This window comes from Diabrotica virgifera, chromosome 8 (assembly GCF_917563875.1).
Source record: "Diabrotica virgifera virgifera chromosome 8, PGI_DIABVI_V3a".
Lineage (NCBI taxonomy): Eukaryota > Metazoa > Arthropoda > Insecta > Coleoptera > Chrysomelidae > Diabrotica > Diabrotica virgifera.
The window spans coordinates 183,455,869-183,476,355 of NC_065450.1; the positions used below are offsets into that span (position 1 = coordinate 183,455,869).

Here is a 20,487-nt window from a genome sequence, read left to right on the forward strand (position 1 = left end):
TTGTATTATAACTAGAACATTTATGAAGGAACGAATTTTTTTGTTTTTTTATAAGCTACAAAAATGTTTTATATAGTTTTTTTAGTTAGATACATAGTTTTTAAGGTATTCGCAAAAAACCGTTCGAAAAGGTGTCATTTTTCAATTAAAATGGCCAATTTTCAACCACGACTAACTTAAAAAGTATTGAGTTTTCAAAAAAATTTATACAACAGTTTTTGCTTAGAATTTGGTTCTCTAGCCACTTCCGTGGTTGTTTTGATCAAAACATTTTCCATCTCCTTGAAGGGGTGGGAACCGCCCCCAAGATAAAAACCGCCATAGTATATAGGGTAGACTTTGTTTCTTGAGCTATTTCCTACTTGCTGCGAAAATATCAAGTAAATCGATGTAGTACGATGGAATTCGGAGCCAAATACCCTCATTGATTGTCCTATTACACTTACCATTTGGTGTTATTTTGTACTGCTCATCGTCAGTGTAACAGCTTTTGTATATTAATGTTTATATTTTGCAGATTAATTAAAATAATCTTTTTTTGTTTTAGGTAAGTATCCAGAAATGATATTAATAATTGTATTATGATATTAGAGAAAGCAAATAAAAAACGTTAGCTAAGTCAGTTAGTAGGTAAGTACTCGATCTTTTAATAACAGTCCAGGGAAATTTTCTCAGAGAATTTTCTCAGCACACTGAAATATCCAAGTAGTTGACAACTTTTTTAGTTGTCAACTACTTATAATTATTTTATATACACTGCGGTGCAAAAAAATCGATTCACTAAAAATTTGGTGATTTTTGATGTTTTGAATTTCCTAAACCTGTTGTCCAATTTAAGTGATTTTTTACCACGTTATAGCCTTATCCATTGAGAATATCGATGTAAAAATATTGTTGCTAGACAGTTAAACTGTCATTGTATACCGGGTGTACGAATCAAACTGTGTTTTTTTCTCAAAGTTCGCATCACTCTGTGGACTATTCTAGCATTTATAAAATACTGAAATTAAAACCCAACTATAGCCGGAGGTTTTTTTAACATTCTGTCGTTAGGTACTTTAACAACTGGCAACGTTCGTCATCAGTACAGGGTGTGTCTAAAATATTTGCGCAAAACTTTAAAGGGTTATTGTACATGAGAAAATAATGACAATTTGCTTTATAATCATATGTCCGCAAACATTATGAGGTATAGTATGATATAATAATTGATCCAAATAATGGCACAACCCAGACATCCAAAGTGAAAGTTATCCTCCAACACCAAATTGTTCTATAATGGTCCACATAATTTTCAGAAAAAAGTCACACCATTAGCTGAAAGACCAAAAGCATTAAAGAACTCATTTGTGCGAACAGATGGATGTAGAGCTCTTTAAAGGATAATATTTTTGAGGTTACAATGTAATTTATCCTATTTCTTGTATATTTTAAGAGATTTTCTTAATAAGGGATAAAGAATCGTTTTTTAAATTAATTTAATCCTGTTATGTCGATATTTTATCGAGTATTTTATCGATATCGTATTGACATCAATATCAATACGATATTTTTATAAGTATTGCCGATATGGATACACGATACGATACTTCATTGGCATAACCAATACAATATTCAATCCTTAGAAAGTATCGATATTGTATCGTATCGTGAAGCTCTACTTCGAAAGTGCCTGCAAGAAGTGTCATTATAATGTTTTTAACGTACTATCTAGTTTTTTTAAATATTGGTCAGTGCATAAATAAGGGCCGGTTGTTCAAACGTTAATCAAAATTGATCAGTGTCAAATATTTAATTACTGTCACAACTGTCAATGTCAACTTTGATTTTGTTGCTGAAAACATAATTATTGAGTACAATTATGAAATTAGTTAATCAATTATGTTAATAATTGTTATGTTAATTAATAAACTAATCTCATAATTATAATCAATTATGTTTTCAGCAACCCAACCAAAGTTGACATTGACAGTTGTGACAGTAATTAAATATTTGATAGTGATCATTGTTGATTAGCGTTCGAACAACCGGCCCTAAGTCTATCGGAATTAGTAATAGAAATCTGAAAAAATAATGTCGGTAGATTTTCTGTTTATGAAGATATATATTTAGATTGTGTTGTACTCCACTCGCGGTTAATTTAATGTATACACATTCCTAGTAAAATTATATTTTGTTCAGTTGGTGCGCTGACTAACATGGGCGATGTTTATTATGGAGTGGCTTTCTTCGTGATTTTTATAATTATAATTATAGCTGCCATTATCAAATTCATATGTTGCAAGAGGGAACATTTTATGCGTAAGTTTAGTTATTTGTTCTGTATAATATAGCAGAATTTGTAATGATTTTAGATTGTCGGTAAATGTTTGCAATGTCAACATTGACGTGTGAAAACACAACAGGGCATACTTAGAGCCTTTCAACGCTTCTCATTTGTTTCGAGCTTCTGTCATAATATCGTATAATCCGTGTATAATATTAATATATGACATATGACACAAGCTCGCATTAAATGAGAAGCGTTGAAAAATCCTATTCCGACATGCTGTCAAAATTAAAATCAATATGGCGGCTAGGAGGCAAACATAAATGTTATTCTGTTAGTTCTTAATGTGTTTTGGATAATTTTAGTTACGTTTCTTTGTAATTTTACTTTGTACAAGGATTAATTTAACATTTTCACTGGAGAAATTAATTTAAAAGGATAAAGCAGGCCACGCACTGAATCGGCATAGAACGATCGACTCTGCTAAGAGCAATCGGCAGATTTTGCTATACATGGAAATAAATAAGCCACCGCGCATCGCCTAAGAACGTTCTTAAGCAGGCCACGCACTGAATCGGCATAGAGCGATCGGCTCGGTTAAGAGCAATCGGCAGATTTTGCTATACATGGAAATAAATAAGCCACCGCGCACCGCCTAAGAACGTTCGACAGTCGAACGGCTGCTTGCTTTAGGCGGTGCGCGGTGGCTCACTTATTTCCATGTACAGCAAAATCTGCCGATTGCTCTTAGCCGAGCCGATCGCTCTATGCCGATTCAGTGCGCGGCCTGCTTAATAATGCCCCATTTCTGTTGTGTACTGAAGTGTGGAATGCGAAGTAACCGTGATAAAGTTCAGTTTTAGCGGTTACCATCAATGCTACCATTTTCTAATTGAGACAGTCACCAGAGATGTCACCACCATTTCTGTCAGGTTCGCAACGTCACGCGTAACTACGATACATCCAAAATGCATAGACACCAAGTTGGAAACGACCCCATTCATAACACACCAACTCGCATACATATTAAGAGCCGACAATAGCGCGTCATCAATATAACTTCGGGGGATAGTAGCACAACTTTTTTCGAAAGTTCTATGAAACTTTGGCAACAGTGTGTCGGGATTATTTGACGTAACTTGAATATTGTGACATTAACTCATAGGCGCGCTAAATGTAATAGAAAACAATTTTATTATTGGTAAATAAATATGTATAAAAATAAACCAAAATAGGTGAAAAATTTATTAAAAGCGTGTATTTTGTTTTTTTTTTATTTAAATTTAAAATTTAACTTTTAAACTATTGATATTTCTAGACTAAAAAATCCTCCTAAAACTTTATATACTCGCATTAGAATTCGAAATATTTGTACTTAAAACATACATCTAACAATAATCTATTTTTTCAAATAGTCCAACAACTTAATTCTATTACACAAAAATATAATAAATTAATTATAAATAAACACTAACGAATTCTTAAAATAATACACTACTGCACTGAACAGATATCGATTCTGATAACAGAACAGATAAGAGAATCGTGCTATAGGGGAGTGCATATAGATTTTCACTTCGGAAAAAATCAAACAAGATAGAACTTTTTGTAATTTCATTAAGAAATGTTTAGTAAACAACATATCAAAAAGTTCTACTCGAGAAGTGGGTGCTTCATTATTTATTAAACAAATGAACTACGAAATTAGATGTTTTTTTTTTAATAACTCCGAAAATATAAACTTTAGAAAAAAACTGACTTGACCATTGAAAAATTCAGAAAATTTTACAAAAAAAACCTTAAAGAAATATTTTTCTAAAGTTAAATCTGTAGCTTCTATAATTTTTTATTTATAACGCTAAAGTCACCCTTCTTACAAACATTGGCGCACTGTATACTAGCGTACGGCGAAGTGCACGGTTGAGTTATTTTAATGTAATTTTTTAACTAATCGATCAAATGAGATTTGACAAATTGAACATGAAAGAATAATAACTAAGCTATCTTAGAGTTATAATAAAAAGAAACAAAATGTATGGGCGTAAGTACGGTGTGGGCTGAAAGTGACACTTACATGAATTGTGTTTAAAAATGATTTAAAAATGTGTAACTAATACAATTTTTCTTATAAAACTCTAAATTTTGCACAACTTACCTTTCAATCATCTTACTAAACGATGTTTTATTAAAAAAAAATCTCAAAAATTCAATTCAAATTATAGGACGTCTCAAAAAATGTAATTTTTGAAAACTTCATAGTTTTACAGAATTAACACCACTTTAAGACGGTATTACTCAATTTTCAACAGGATGTAGTCTTTAAAATGCACTAAATTATTTTACTTTAGAAATTACATAAACTATTTTTTTTGAGAAAATTAAGAAAGATAACAAAAATGTAATACAAAAACCGAAAATTACCAGCTAAAAAAATGTCTATACAAAGTGATCAAAACTTTTTTCTGTAAAACTTATCTAAAATACATTTAATAATAGGCTTCAACAATAATAAATGTTCAACAAAAAAATTTTTCTTCAGCTCTTATACAGTATGTCTGCGTAATTTGGAACCTATTGATAACTTTTATTGTCAGTTTTACGAAAAAAAGTTATTCTTTATAAAATACTCTGCATCGTATATAATCTAATATGCAACCATCAAATATAAAATTTTATTAATTTTATACGAGGTATGTCAAAAAATATGAATTTCACTCAAGATTAAAGTACCTTTATATTTCACAATATCAAAAACTGTTATAAAGAAAAGTTGTTTGGAATTAAAAAATATGTTTCAGAGTTCAACTACATCCTTCTAATTAAAATATTGTTAATAATAAAGGCACTTCTCTTAAGAAAAATTCATATTTTTTACATACCTCGTATAAAACTGAAAAAGTTTGATATCTGATGGTTGTATCATAGATTTTAGACCAGGTAGAGCATTTTATGAAGAATAACTTTTTTTCGTAGAATTGATAATAAAATAGTTACAATAATTGTAATAAAATGATGATGGGTGTTCTTAATTTGAAAAAAAAAAATCGAAAAAAATTTTTTTTTTCGATTAGAATAATATAATTGTGTATTTAAACATAGTTTTTAATTTCAAACAACTTTTCATATTAGCATTTTTTGATATTCTGGAATAAAAAGGAACTTTACTCTTTAAAGAAATTCATATTTTTGACAGAACTCCTATAAAATTGATAAAATTTGATATCTGGTGGTTGGGTTTTAGATTGTTGACTATCCAGAGTATTTTATGAAGAATACCTTTTTTTCGTAAATTGACAATAAAAAAGTTTTCCATGTGGTTCCTAGCTGCACAGACATACTGTATAAGAGCTTCTGTATAAGAATTTTCAAATTGTAATGCCATATTCGGATTCAGCATAACCAAAAACAAAATAGAAACACATTTGATTAAAGTAAAATGATGAATTCAACGATATTTTTAATAGTTATTTATGATATAAGTGTTAAAAGTACACGTTTAAGGCACGCATGTGAAACATTGCAGAATGAGCGATAGCGAGTTCTGCAATTCACATGAGTGCCTTAAAAATGTACTTTTTAACACGCATATCATACAATATTTTTTCTACAAACGTAATTACAGGACAATATCTACAAAAACTTTTACTTGAACGTGACTGACATTCCATTTTTATATTTTTTTTTATCATTACATCAAAATTGTCTATACGGTCAATACGAACTGCAGTTCCTTAAAAATATTTTAAAGCACTAGTGCCTTAATAGTCCAGGGCGCATCTGTTTTGAGATGGACGTTGAGAGGTGACTCAGACTTTTTTGCAGAAATTGCTTGAAAATAAATCAAATAATAATATTTGAGTTATCCTCCCTCTCAAAAAGGTCCGGAACATTGTTTAAATAATCAAAATGTTAAAAATTGAAGGAAAAATTCGATTTTTTTCTTCGTTTTTTGATTATCTTTAAAAGTATTCATTTGCGAGAAAAGTTGTACTGACATAAAAGTTGCGTAATTAAATTTCCTACAATATAGAATTGGTTAAAAATTTAAAAAATAGTCACCCTAGTTGCAAAATAGCAATAATTGCGAAAAAACCATACAAAAACAAGTATTCGCGTTTTACATTTTTCAACCATTTATGCTACACTTAGGACGTTCATATTTCACCCAGAAAAACTATATGATGCAGTAAAACAATACTGTAAATTTCATTAAGATCGGTTTAATAGATTTTGCAAAATAAATTTTGCAATCCAGCTTTCGCAAAAATAATTCATTTTTTCAAAATGTTACAGGACTGAAAATAAAGCAGGTAGCAAGTTGAAATTTTTTTTGCTTATAGAAGTGTACTGTACCTTTCATTTGCAATTTTCAAAATTAAAATCGATTAATTACCGCGGCGTCAGAAAATTTTTGAAATAAACAATTTTTGGTGCTACGCGCAGGACAGCGGTGTTCGATTCACAGAAGTTGATTTCCACCAAAATTTCTTCCAATCTTTATCTAATATATTATTTTCTTACTCTATATTTTGTTGTATTTTAATATTTTAATTCCACAAAAATCAAACTAATTTTATTATTGTTTGTGAAATATTGTTTAAACAATTGCATATGTTTAAAAATAATAAACTTTTATTATTTAAGTTAAAATATATGAACAAAGAAAGTTTTTACTAATAAAAGTGTTATTTCAAAGGATAGAGTATTTGTTTTTATTTTGCAATAAACAAATTTATTTATTTATATCGAAATGTAATAAAAATTAAAATGTATCAATCATTATCAAAGGTCATTGGAATGCCCAATCAGAGCAAACTATCCGCTGTCCTACGCGTATCACCAATAATTAATGTTTATTTAAAAAAAATCCTGACGCCGTGGTATTAATCGATTTTAATTTTGAAAAATTGCAAATGAAAGGTACAGTACACTTCTATACGCAAAAAAATTTTCAACTTTCTATCTGCTTTATTTTCAGTCCTGTAACATTTTGAAAAAATGATTTTTTTTACGAAAGCTGGATTGCAGAATTTATTTTGCAAAATCTATTGAACCGATCTTAATGAAATTTACAGTATTGTTTTACTGTATGATAAAGTTTTTCAGGGTGAAATATGAAGGTCCTAAGTGTAGCATAAATGGTTGAAAAACGTAAAATGCGAATACTTGTTTTTGTATGTTTTTTTCACAATTATTGCTATTTTGCCACAAGGGTGACTATTTTTTAAATTTTTAACCAATTCTATATTGTAGGAAATTTAATTAGGCAACTTTTATGTCAGTACAACTTTTCTCGAAAGTGAATACTTTTAAAGCTATAATCAAAAAACGAAGAAAAAAATCGAATTTTTCCTTCAATTTTTGACATTTTGATTATTTAAACAATGTTCCGGACCTTTGTGAGAGGGAGGATAACTCAAATATTATTATTTGATTTATTTTCAAGCAATTTCTGCAAAATAATTTGAGTCACCACTCAACGTCCAAATGTACTAATATTTTTACAGATGCGCCCTGGTCTATAAAGTAACATTTTTAACGCACGTATGGAGTGCTAAAAATTGCATTTTTAACACGGTTGTAGAAAAAAATTATTTATACAAAACAATTGTTATTGTTTAAACAATTAATAAACAATTAGCGGCCAAATCTGTGAGTAGAACTTTTTACTTAAACATGTATATAAACTAACAAAAAAAGTTTTAGAAAAATGTAAGCTTATTTGATATATTCCGAAACAATGCATGTTTTCGTTCTAATTATACTCCCCTACTATTATACTTAGAAATCTGATGCAGGTTTGTCAAAATGACAGTGACTATTTCTGTATGTTGCCTAATCAGTTATTAGTTATAATATGTTCAATTTCTTGTTAGAGATAAAAAATTTTTAGTAGTTCCAATATGACACAAAATCTAGACATGGGATAAAAAAGTTTATTTGAAGTAAGTATATTTTTTTATTCTTCTTAATTGCGTTATAGGCTCGTTTTTTTAATATTGTATTTGATTCATTTTTCTATTTTTTTCGGCCATCTATTTTCCGGCATTCTCTGAAGATGTCCGTACCAGTTAAGTCTTTTGGCTTCGATTATGTCTATTATATCAATATCAATTTCCATTTCTCTCCTAATATCTTTGTTTCTCACCCTATCAAGTCTAGTGAGCCGGCAACATCATCTCCAATAGTTCATTTCCATGGCCTTAATTTTTGATTTGTTTCTTTGGTTTATTTCCCAGAGTTCGGCGCCGTACAACCCATATACTTTCTATTATTGTTTTATACATTCTCCTTTTAATTTCTTTTGTTATTTTATTATTCCACAATAGTCCGTGTAGCTGTCTGGTGGCTGATCTTGCTTGGCCAAGCCTGGAATGTAATTCGTCATTACTCCCTCCCATAGGCGTAACCAGGATGATCCTAAGGGGGGTTACAACTACCTGAAAGGGGGGTTACAACTACTGGAAGGTCTCTGAAGGGTATGGTGTTAAGCGTATAGAGCTCAAAGTACATCCAAATGGGGGGTTATCACCCCCAAACTCCCCTGGTTACGCCTATGCTCCCTCCTTTTGAAGTTATTTGTGCTCCTAAGTATTTGAAGGTTTCTCTGTAGGGTTTATAGTTCCCATTTCAATTTGTAGGCTTTCTGGTGTTTCTCCTACAACTAAGTACTCGGTTTTTTGTATATTAATTGTAAGGCCCCACTTAGTGTACTCCTCTTCCAATTTTCTGCGCATATAGTCTATATCACTCTCGTCTTCAGCTAGAATGTCTTGGTCGTCAGCAATCTTAGTAATATAATAATATATCAAAGTATATAATAATATGTTATAACATATTTAACATAATATAACTTAAAAAATAAACACAATATTAGTTATAAATTCCAATTAACACAAACAAAATGCGCTAATGCCACTGTCACTAAAATAAATTATAAACGTCAAAATGTTTAGTAAACAAGAGGCCCGTTCCAAGTGACATGAAAACCGTCCTTCGTACTGCCCTCGTCATGCGCATTATAAAAAATACGTTCCAAGCGAACATGAACGATGATTCGTATCGTACATTATGTTGTTCCAAGCGATCCATGTACCGCTTCGAAATCGGTAACTGAACGGTCCTTTTGATACATGCCTTCAAGCAGAAACTATTTGTACTGACTTGCGCAGTTAGGATTGTTTTCATTTTTACTGGTCACTGCTATGATATGAGATCAGCTGATGATTCAATAATAGAATAATCCACAATCCACGCTATTAGTACCTGTGAATCTTGATTTTCGTTTAAATAATTATTAATTTTTTTTTTTCAAATTAATCTTCAAAATATGGATAATTTATTATTTTTTTTTTCATAGAAGACAGCGATTTTATGTCAGATATCGATTCTGAGGAAGATTTTGAAGTTGAAGTGATGTTTAATGAACATGTTAGATAATTTCTAACCATCTAGCAAACTACTAGTGGTACTGTGGTACTCGTACTGAACTTGGCTCAGGCGCAACTCGAACTTGAAATGGTACACAATTCCGTTCCAAGAGGGTTACGTACCGGTAATCGGTTCGGGATCGAAAGAAAACCGTTCAAGGGCGATTCTGTGCATTAAAACAGTCCAATCGATTTCGTGGCGATTCAAGGGATCGTACAAATGTGTCGTCTTGGAACGAACCTAGAGGAGGCTTTAAGCCTCCTCTACACATCGGCAGACGCGTCTGCGGATGCATCTGCCGATGTATCATCACGCGCTGACCACACATCTGTAGGTACACATCTGTAAATCGTTCGGTCTGTGTTAATTCTCAGGTAACGCAATATCTACTTTGAATTCACTGCGAAAACTAATGCGTCGTAGAAGTCCGATGTAAACAACAGACGATCAAATTACCCCATCTACACATCTGCGGATGCATACGCAGATGCCGTCCGCGGACACGTCTTCCGATGTGTAGAGGAGGCTCGTTCAGTCTTTGTTAATTCTAGGGCGACGCAATATCTACTTTGAATTTACTGCGAAAAAGAGGTTCGAGGCCAGACAACAGACGATCAAATTACCCCATCTACACTTCTGGGGATGCATACGCAGATGCCGTCCGCGGACACGTCTGCCGATGTGTAGAGGAGGCGTAAGATATACAAATAGTCCAGGGCGCATCTGTTTTGAGATGGACGTTGAGAGGTGATTCAAATTTTTTTGCAGAAATTGCTTGAAAATAAATCAAATAATAATATTTGAGTTATCCTCCCTCTCAAAAAGGTCCGGAACATTGTTTAAATAATCAAAATGTCAAAAATTGAAGGAAAAATTCGATTTTTTTCTTCGTTTTTTGATTATAACTTTAAAAGTATTCATTTCCGAGAAAAGTTGTACTGACATAAAAATTGCATAATTAAATTTTCTATAATATAGAATTGGTTAAAAATTTAAAAAATAGTCACCCTAGTTGCAAAATAGCAATAATTGCGAAAAACCCATACAAAAACAAGTATTCGCATTTTACGCTTTTCAACCATTTACGCTACACTTAGGACATTCATATTTCCCCCAGAAAAACTTTATGATACAGTAAAACAATACTGTAAATTTCATTAAGATCGGTTCAATAGATTTTGCAAAATAAATTTTGCAATCCAGCTTTCGCAAAAAAATTCATTTTTTCAAAATGTTACAGGACTGAAAATAAAGCAGATAGCAAGTTGAATTTTTTTGCTTATAAAAGTGTACTAGTACCTTTCATTTGCAATTTTCAAAATTAAAATCGATTAATTACCACGGCGTCAGAAAATTTTTGAAATAAACAATAATTTTTGGTGCTACGCGCAGGACAGCGGTGTTCGACACAAGTTGATTTCCACCAAAATTTCTTCCAATCTTTATCTAATATATTATTTTCTTACTCTATATTTTGTTGTATTTTAATATTTTAATTCCACAAAAATCAAACTAATTTTATTATTGTTTGTGAAATATTGTTTAAACAATTGCATATGTTTAAAAATAATAAACTTTTATTATTTAAGTTAAAATATATTAACAAAGAAAGTTTTGCTAATAAAAGTGTTATTTCAAAGGATAGAGTATGTGTTTTTATTTTGCAATAAACAATTTATTTATTTATATCGAAATGTAATAAAAATTAAAATGTATCAATCATTATCAAAGGTCATTGGAATGACCAATCAAAACAAACTATCCGCTGTCCTGCGCGTAGCACCAATAATTAATGTTTATTTAAAAAAAATCCTGACGCCGTGGTGTTAATCGATTTTAATTTTGCAAAATTGCAAATGAAAGGTACAGTACACTTCTATATGCAAAAAAATTTCAACTTTCTATCTGCTTTATTTTCAGTCCTGTAACATTTTGAAAAAATGATTTTTTTAAGAAAGCTGGATTGCAAAATTTCTTTTGCAAAATCTATTGAACCGATCTTAATGAAATATACAGTATTGTTTTACTGTATCATATAGTTTTTCAGAATGAAATATGAAGGTCCTAAGTGTAGCATAAATGGTTGAAAAACGTATAATGCTAATACTTGTTTTTGTATGTTTTTTTCACAGTTATTGCTATTTTGCAACAAGGGTGACTATTTTTTAAATTATTAACCAATTCTATATTGTAGGAAATTTAATTACGCAACTTTTATGTCAGTACAACTTTTCTCGAAAATGAATACTTTTAAAGTTATAATCAAAAAACCAAGAAAAAGATCGAATTTTTCCTTAATTTTTTGACATTTTGATTATTTAAACAATGTTCCGGACCTTTTTGAGAGGGAGGATAACTCAAATATTATTATTTGATTTATTTTCAAGCAATTTCTGCAAAAAAATTTGAGTCACCTCTCAACGTCCAAATAAACTAATATTTTTACAGATGCGCCCTGGTCTAAAACGTAAAAAATATACTTACATTGCTACAGTTAAAATTCCTTTAAAAATTTTTCGAAGTTAATGATTGATCAATTACAATAACTATTGTATTAAATAAACAAGTTTAAGTAATTAAAACTTGAATCTAACTTCAGCCCGTGAGTAATGACCCGTGAGTAACTTCAGATCGTGAGTAATGAACAAATGAACACGGGTAAAGTAATGGGTGTTATTATCTATTAAAAAATAGCGAATAATGAGCATGTGATTAAACGGTCGTAAAAAAACAGTTTAATAAGCTGTTTAGGAGTATGTATGTAATTGATAAAAAACCGAAATATTATCGTATAAAGTTAGTTATTTTTCAAAACAATTATCGGCTACACTGTTTCTCTTCCTCTTGATATAAAATTTCCAAATGAAATTTTTCGCCAATGCAAATTAGATATACAAACCTTTCTGTTTATATTATCTGTTTATAAAGATAAAATTAGATTTGTTTCATGGAAAATACGTATTCTAGTAAAATCAGTTTTTGCTCAGTTAGTGCTCTGACTAGCATGGCCGGTGTGGATTATGGAATGGCTTTCGTAGCCATTATAATACTGATAGTTAAGTTGTTAATTTTAAAGAAGCTATGTTGCAGGACACCACCACCTCAACAATTTATAAGTGAGTAATAATTTTTGCTGTATAGCATCGCGAAAAGGGTAATATTTTATAATACGATACCACAGCCAAGCTGAAAAAAAAAAAGAATGTGTGTGTACTTTGTACGCACGTAAGAAGTTATACTTCTATTATATGATTTCAACGAAATTAATATACTTTAAACAGTTTATTTATATTGAATTTAAATATTAAACTAACTTTAATACTTACTACTTTTCAAAAAATTTTATTAACACAGTACCAAAAATTAAAAAAATAAAAGAATAAAACACACACAAACACATTGAAAAATGCCACAAATGATTTCTGAACAATAAAATTGTCGGAAATTTTTTTAACTAAATACGTATTTTCTGAAAAAAATTAGATAATAAATATACTTACAATCATAAAATGTATAAAAAAAAAAATAAAAAATAAAAGTTTCTATTGGAGTTCTAACCCGCTTATGTTTGCGCAGCTAGTATTGGAATTCATTCATCTTACACTTTTACCCACGGAGGCATATGCATTATGTGGGAAGGTCGACGAACTAAACGGTTTAAACTTTTGACAGTTCTGAATTTAACCAAATTAGTTTGATTTTTGTAGAATATTGAAATGTTAAAACACAACAAAACATAGAGTAATAAAACAATATATTAGGTGAATATTGACAGAAATTTTGATGGTAATTAAAGTATGTAAATCAAAGCATTATATACTCTTTTGGTATGTTCATTTTAAATTTTCCAAATAAGTAGGTACCTATGTAATTTTTTATTAGGATACTGAAACATTTACAATTATTATGTACCTGTCGCTTTTAAAAACTATTTAAAAAGTCACTACAATTGTAAACTTGCTTTTTTCTCTGCCATCACAACAATAAAAACTAATATACACAACATTTGTTTATCCATAATATCCAACAATTATTGACAGATGATTTTAACAGCCAATAAGATCCCGTATAACGTTTGAGCGACTAATAAGATACCGTCGGTGTGCGCATGCGCCAGGGAATGTAAAAATTCACCCTCGTGCCTAAAGAAATATAACTTCAAAAATGTTCTACAGGGTTTTGAAGGTTCTAAACGGTAGATGAGGCGATAACTGATGATAATTCCGTAAAGACGTACAGCTAATTTTACTTTGTTGATTTTTTAAACAATTCATTTTGAAAAAATAATTTATTTTCACTAAAGCCATTCATTATTGTACTCATTAATTTGCCCTCATTTGCGGCAGTAAAGTAACACTTTATTGTACTGAAAGAAGAACAACTTTACCTGCCGCGATTATTAATCAAATTATTAATAAAAAAGTGGTCGATGGCAGTAATCGATTATTTATTTGAGTAAACTTAAAATTTATTTACATACTTTAATTATTAAAATTATTGTACCAAATTTACGATATAATTAATTAAATGTATGTCAAAAAGTGAAATTCTGTAGTATTTTGCAATTATATTCATACAAAAGAAATCAAAACTTTACAGATTTGGTAATTAGGTATTCAATATTGATAACTATCGATTAAACATCGAAGCCGGTCATCATGCAAAAGTCATCTGTCATTATCTACTGTCAAACAAAATTTTTAAAGTATTTAAAGAAATTTTATTTTTGATTTTTAAAAAAATTTCTAGCGTCAAAAGTAAGCAAGTTATGTTCAAAATAAAGTTGGTATCTTTTTTTAAGTTTTTTCAATTTATCGTTGTGTGTAAACGGTACATCGAAGCGATTTATCGGAATTGGAGTTGGATTACATGGATTGCATCAATTTATTGTAACGATCGAGTTGTTTCAGTTTATAATCAATAGCGACAATATACAGGGTGTTTCATTAATAATTGTCCATATAGTAACTGGAGAAACCTTAGCACAAAATACGAAGATTTAACCTAAAACACTTAAATAAAATGTGGTTCCTTACTGAGTTACAGGGTGTTTTATCTAAAAATTTTAAAACTATTTTTGCTCAGCATTTTAAAACTATTCGACGTATCCTTTTCATACTTGGCAGGAAGTATAGGTACTGTACAAACTACTAAATTATATTAAACAAACAACGGGGGAAAGTGAATGGTTGACCCTTTCCAAATTCTACGCCACTGGCGAAATTGCTATTTTAGTTAAATTTTTGGATTCTCCAATACTTTCTATGAAAATAATGTACTCTTCATTCGTAACGATAAAGTCATTAGTTTTCGAGATCTTTGAAGTTAAAAATGAAACGACACGGTCATTTTGATTAATGTATTGTGTCGCTTCATTTTTAATTTCAAATATCTCGTAAACTAATCATTTTATCATTACGAATGAAAAGTATATTATTTACATGAAAAGTATTGCAAAATCAAAAAATTACACTAAAATAGAATTTGGGAAGGATCAACCAGACCCTATCCCCTGTCGTACGCCTCTAGTAGTAGCTAGAAACGTTTATTTATTTTAATTTAGCAGGGTGTACAGTACCTACACTTTCTGCCAAGTATAATAAGGATACCCCACATAGTTTTAAAGTACTGGGTACAAATAATTTTTAAATTTTAATCATATGAATCATATAATAAATTAATCAAAATAATTGTACCGTTTCATATTTAACTTCAAATATCTCGAAAACTAATGACTTATCGTTACCAATGAAGAGCATATTATTTACGTAGAAAGTATTGGAGAATCTAAAAATGCCACTAAAATAGTAATTCCTCCAGTGGTGTAGAATTTGAGAAGGGTTAACCATTCATCATCCCCTGTCGTACGCCTCTGGTAGTAGCTAGAAACGTTCATTTATCATAATTTAGTAGGGTGTCTAGTCGGTCTTGACGGTCCAGTTAACTGGGGCGCAGTCGATCGACAAGTTTAGTGGATTTGCGATTTGCGGTCGCTGGTTCCAGCCTCAGCTAGGTCATGAAATTTATAAAGGGCCAACGCCGTAGTATAAATCTCAATGGAGTCTACGGCTTGGTCTGGATAAACTGGCGTCGGATCGGCTTATGGAGCAGCGGTACGGCAAAGGATAAGGGCTTGCGGCTTGGTGATACTCCTCCATAGATCCCTACCGAAGGGCGTTGACGCCTAAGAACGGTGTATATATATAGTAGGGTGTCTAGTAGTCGCACTTTCTGGCAAGTATAAAAAGGATACGTCGAATAGTTTTAAAATACTAAGCAAAAATAGTTTTTAAATTTTTAGATAAAACTCCCTGTAACTCAGTAAGGAACAACATTTTATTTAAGTGTTTTAGGTTAAATCTTCGTATTTTGTGCTAAGGTTTCTCTAGTTACTATATGGACAATTATTAATGAAACACCCTTTATAGCAGCATCAAAGCACAATATATCGCAGCACAATAAACTCTCATTTATCGCGGCGTCTAAACGCCACTTAAGTAGAATCAACAGCCAAATTTGGATGCAAAGGGCAGGCTCAGAAATACACTGCGCGTCAGAGAAAACGGGCACCCCAAAAAATGGGTCATTTTTTATGTTACGTATCTCCTAAACATGTTGTCCGATTTAAGTAATTTTTTTAATATGTTATAGCCTTATCCTTTTACAATATCGCTATAATAATATTGTTGCTAAACAGGTAAATTTTCATTGTATACCGGGTGTACGAATCAAACTGTGTTTTTTCTTGAGTTCGCAACACCCTGTGGAATATTGTAGCATTTATAAAATACTGAAATTAAAACCCAACTATAGCCTCAGGTTTTCTTAACATTCTGTTTTTTAATTCATTCGCTTATGTTAGATAATACAAAAGTTCGATACTTTAACAACTAGCCATGTTCTTCATCAGTAGGTACATATTATTATGTCCACAAAAGCTTGGTTTCCGAGATACGGGATGTTGAACTTTTTCTTACAAACTGACGATTTATTTATTGTCCTAAAACCCGTTGAGATATGCAAATGAAATTTGATAGGTTTTAAGAGATAGTATAATTTCCTAAAAATTTGGCCATATTCGCGTTTTTCAAATTTTAAATTGCTTATAACTCGAAAACTATCAACTTTAGAGAAAAATTACAAGACACCTTTTTTGTCCAGAATGGTCCAAAGAATCTAAAGAAAAATCTGGACCGAAACAATTTATTTTTGCAATTTGATTAAAAAAAATTGTTAAAAAAATGTGGACCATTTTTCGCGTGGCCGATTTCTTGAACCTTATCCTGGGGTGTCTCACGAATGTGATTATGCAAAAAAATCTCATGGGGATATTTTTTCCAACGAACCCGCCGTTTTCGTCTTGTCTAACTCCAAAAATTTGTTAAGTTCTGGACTTTTTACTGTTTGATTGCCTCGCCTATTAAATATTGTTGGAATATCCAAGTAACCCAACAACGATTTTTAATCTGCGTTATAACCAAACTATTGCAGCCAGTCTTTCGATTACTGTCAATAATCCTCACTTAATGTTGGTTATAACTTTCATGGGCCATTTCTTTTGATAATTCCGACAACATCGTCACAAATATTAGTGAAAATGACTCAAACCAAACCATTCGCTTGATAATAAATGAACGCTGTTTCGTAGGATTGAATTATTAAATCATTATAATTTTTGTGACGGAGTAGTCGTGTGTTGTTATTGTTAATTAATAGTTAGGTGTTAGCTAGTTTTCACAGACTGTTTAAATATTTAATAATAATATAGTAAAATGAGCCATCATTTTCCCCCTTTTTACTTCTGGATAGTGGTAGCAATAATAGCTTTCGGTGGTTTTATTATTTTTCTGCGCGTTGTTTTTGCCTGTTGTAAAAATGGGAGTAATGGGACTAGACGAAGATTGTGTAAGTAAATTTTTAAAATTTTTGTTTATTGCTCTTATTAAAAACGATGGTACTATGGTTTATTTTTTAACCAGGGCGAGTAAACTAAAAAGACAGATTCACACCCAAGAAAGTCACTAGAAAAATCATCAAATAGATCTTCTCTTTTGGTTGATCATGTCTGCCCTCAACGGTAATCCATAAATATTATATTATATTAATATGTCGTTTCTTTCTTCTTAAAGTTCCATCTCCTAGCGGAGGTTGGATATCATAATGGCTATGGTCACTTTGTTGGCTGCTGCTCTGAACAGTTGTAATGAACTACAGTTAAACCATTCTCTAAGGTTCCTCAGCCAGGAGATGCGTCTTCTTCCTATGCTTCTTTTTCCTTGGATCCTTCCTTGCATAATAACTCTCAGCAGCTCATATTTCTCTCCTCTGGTAATGTGACCCAAATATTCTAGTTTTCTTGTTTTTATACTGTTCATAATTTCTGACTCCTTATTTAAACGTCGTAGCACTTCAACATTGGTAATCCTTTGAACCCACTGAATTTTCAACATTCTTCTGTAACACCACATTTCGAACGCTACTATTTTTCTTATATGTTGCCTTTTCAATGTCCAAGCTTCCATTCCGTATAGTAATATAGAAAATATGTAGCATCTTAGAGCCCTCAATCTGAGAGGCAACTGAAGGTCTTTGTTTGTAAGCAGTGTCTTCATTTTTATAAATGCTTGCCTTGCAGTTTCAATTCGGACTTTAATTTCTTTGCTTTGGTCATTTTTGTTATCAACCCAGGTTCCCAGATATTTGTATGTCTTTACTTTTTCTATTTGGGTTTGCTCTAGTATTAACCTTTCATTTCCATGTTGTGTTTTTGAGACAATCATAAATTTAGTTTTTTTTCTTGTTTATTTTGAGTCCATATCGAATGCAATAATCGTTAATTCTATTTAACAATTCTTGTAGCGACTCAAGGGTGTCTGCCATTATAACGGTGTCATCAGCGAATCTTATTTTATTTACTGTTCTTCCGTTTATAGAGATTCCATCACTTAGTTCCGCTATCGCTTCCTGAAATATGGCTTCACTGTACACGTTAAACAGTAGCGGCGACAGTACACAACCCTGTCTTACCCCTCTTTTTATATCAATATTCTCGGACTCTTGTTCGTCTATCTTTATATTGGCCTTTTGATTCCAATACAGATTGATGATAATTCGTAAGTCTCGTCTGTCTATATCTCTGTTTTTCTATAATTCTATTAGTTTTTCATGTCGGACTCTGTCGAACGCTTTTTCGAAGTCGATGAAACAGGAATAAATATCCAGGTTCATATCTAAGCATCTTTGAGAGAGGACATTAAATGCAAACAATGCCTCTCTTGTTCCAAGTCCTTTGCGGAATCCAAATTGGGTATCATCCATATCATTTTCTAGCTTTCTGTATAATCTTCCATGAATCACCTTTAGAAATATTTTGAGGGTATGGCTTATTAGTGATATTGTCCTATAGTCTGAACAATCTTTGTCGCTAAAGAGTTCTAAAAGCAACTGCTTTTTATATAAAAGCAGACTAAAAATCTAAAAATTGAAGGAATAACACAAAAAATCGGCGATATAATTCTGGACCCCGGAGGTAAACTACACTATGTCGACATGACGTTTTTTTGAACAAGTTTTTTTAATCCACTTGTTTTATTAGTTGGATTATAGAATTTGATTAAATATTATCATTAAACTATAGACGTATTGTCTATCAAACCATTGTGGCATATATCAGATTTTTATTAATATTCTAAGCGCTCTAAACTTTGTTGCAAACACACGCTAAACAAAATTTCTCGAAACGACATAGTCTAGTTTACCTCCGAGGTCCAGAATTTAATTAACCTATGAATAACCTATGAAATGCCAAAAGTGTCAAAATTTGATAAATGTCATTAGTGTCAAAATTTTATAAGAGTGGAGTAAACTTGCCTGCGGTTGGACCAATTACAAACAAGCATTACAGCGCGGTAAATTTGAATCACTCCTCTTGGTTTAAAAACAAAACCGTAGTTGAATAAAAGGATAGGTATAGTCGGTTCGCTAAACTCTGACACAACTGGCTAGTGATTTTAGTAGGTATTTTTTTTGTTTTTTGCAAATTTTGCCAAAATTCGCCAAATTACTAACTATTTAGTAATTATTAACTATTTAGTAATTATTTAATAATTTAAACTTACTAAAATCACTAGCCAGTTGTGTCTGAGTTTAGCGAACCGACTATAGATATGTTATTTCATATAGGATAGGTATTTGACTTAGTGATGATTGTATTATTCGTTTTGCATTGAAATTTTTTATGCTATTGTCTTTTCAATATAAACGTTAAAAACATCGTTTTCATTAAAACAATTAATCACTCCATAGGAGCCTTAAAAATGTCACTTTAAATCACTGGGTGCTTTAAAATTTTTAAGGCACTTGCAGTTAAAAGTGAAATGTCAAATTTTTAAAGCAAACGTAAAAATATTTATATTTCATTTATTAACATTAATATTAATAGTACAATTTGCGCAATTTGAAAAATGAATTTCTTGCACTGCAGTTTTACCATTTTCCATGGTTAAGGCGGAATGAGTAGAACTAACTGAATTTCCAGTCGAAGTTGAGGCCCCAACATAGGCGCCCATACCCATGGGCAGGAGGGGCCATGCCCCCCCCTAGCTTTTCGTGTGCTTTAAACTATATATTGTTATCCATAGTGTACAAAATGTAATGTGCAGAATCTTCACGTCTGGTCCCCCCCTGAAAATTTTTATATGGGGGCCCCAATATCTTCGGATGTTGTTTACACACCATTTCTCAAACTTATTATAAGCGATATCATATTGCATTCTGGATTTCCTCGG

At 31.2% G+C, this 20,487-nt stretch overlaps 1 protein-coding gene across 9 annotated transcripts in view; it reads left to right on the forward strand.

The window, feature by feature from the left end:
* LOC114342596 (nematocyst expressed protein 4) overlaps positions 1-20,487 on the forward strand; it is a 236,263-nt gene that overhangs the window by 47,409 nt on the left and 168,367 nt on the right. For 3 of the 9 annotated variants that reach the window (XM_050658134.1, XM_050658121.1, XM_050658128.1), the window contains exon 1: positions 12,679-12,816. The exons of 2 other annotated variants lie outside the window; for them this stretch is intronic. In XM_050658134.1, coding sequence (XP_050514091.1) covers positions 12,705-12,816 — 112 coding nt within the window. In that variant the 5' untranslated portion in view covers positions 12,679-12,704. Of the gene's footprint in view, positions 1-2,192; positions 2,302-12,677; positions 12,817-17,323; positions 17,606-20,487 lie in introns of those variants that run through there. 4 more of the 9 variants (XM_050658130.1, XM_050658133.1, XM_050658120.1 and 1 more) reach the window with 3 other exon arrangements.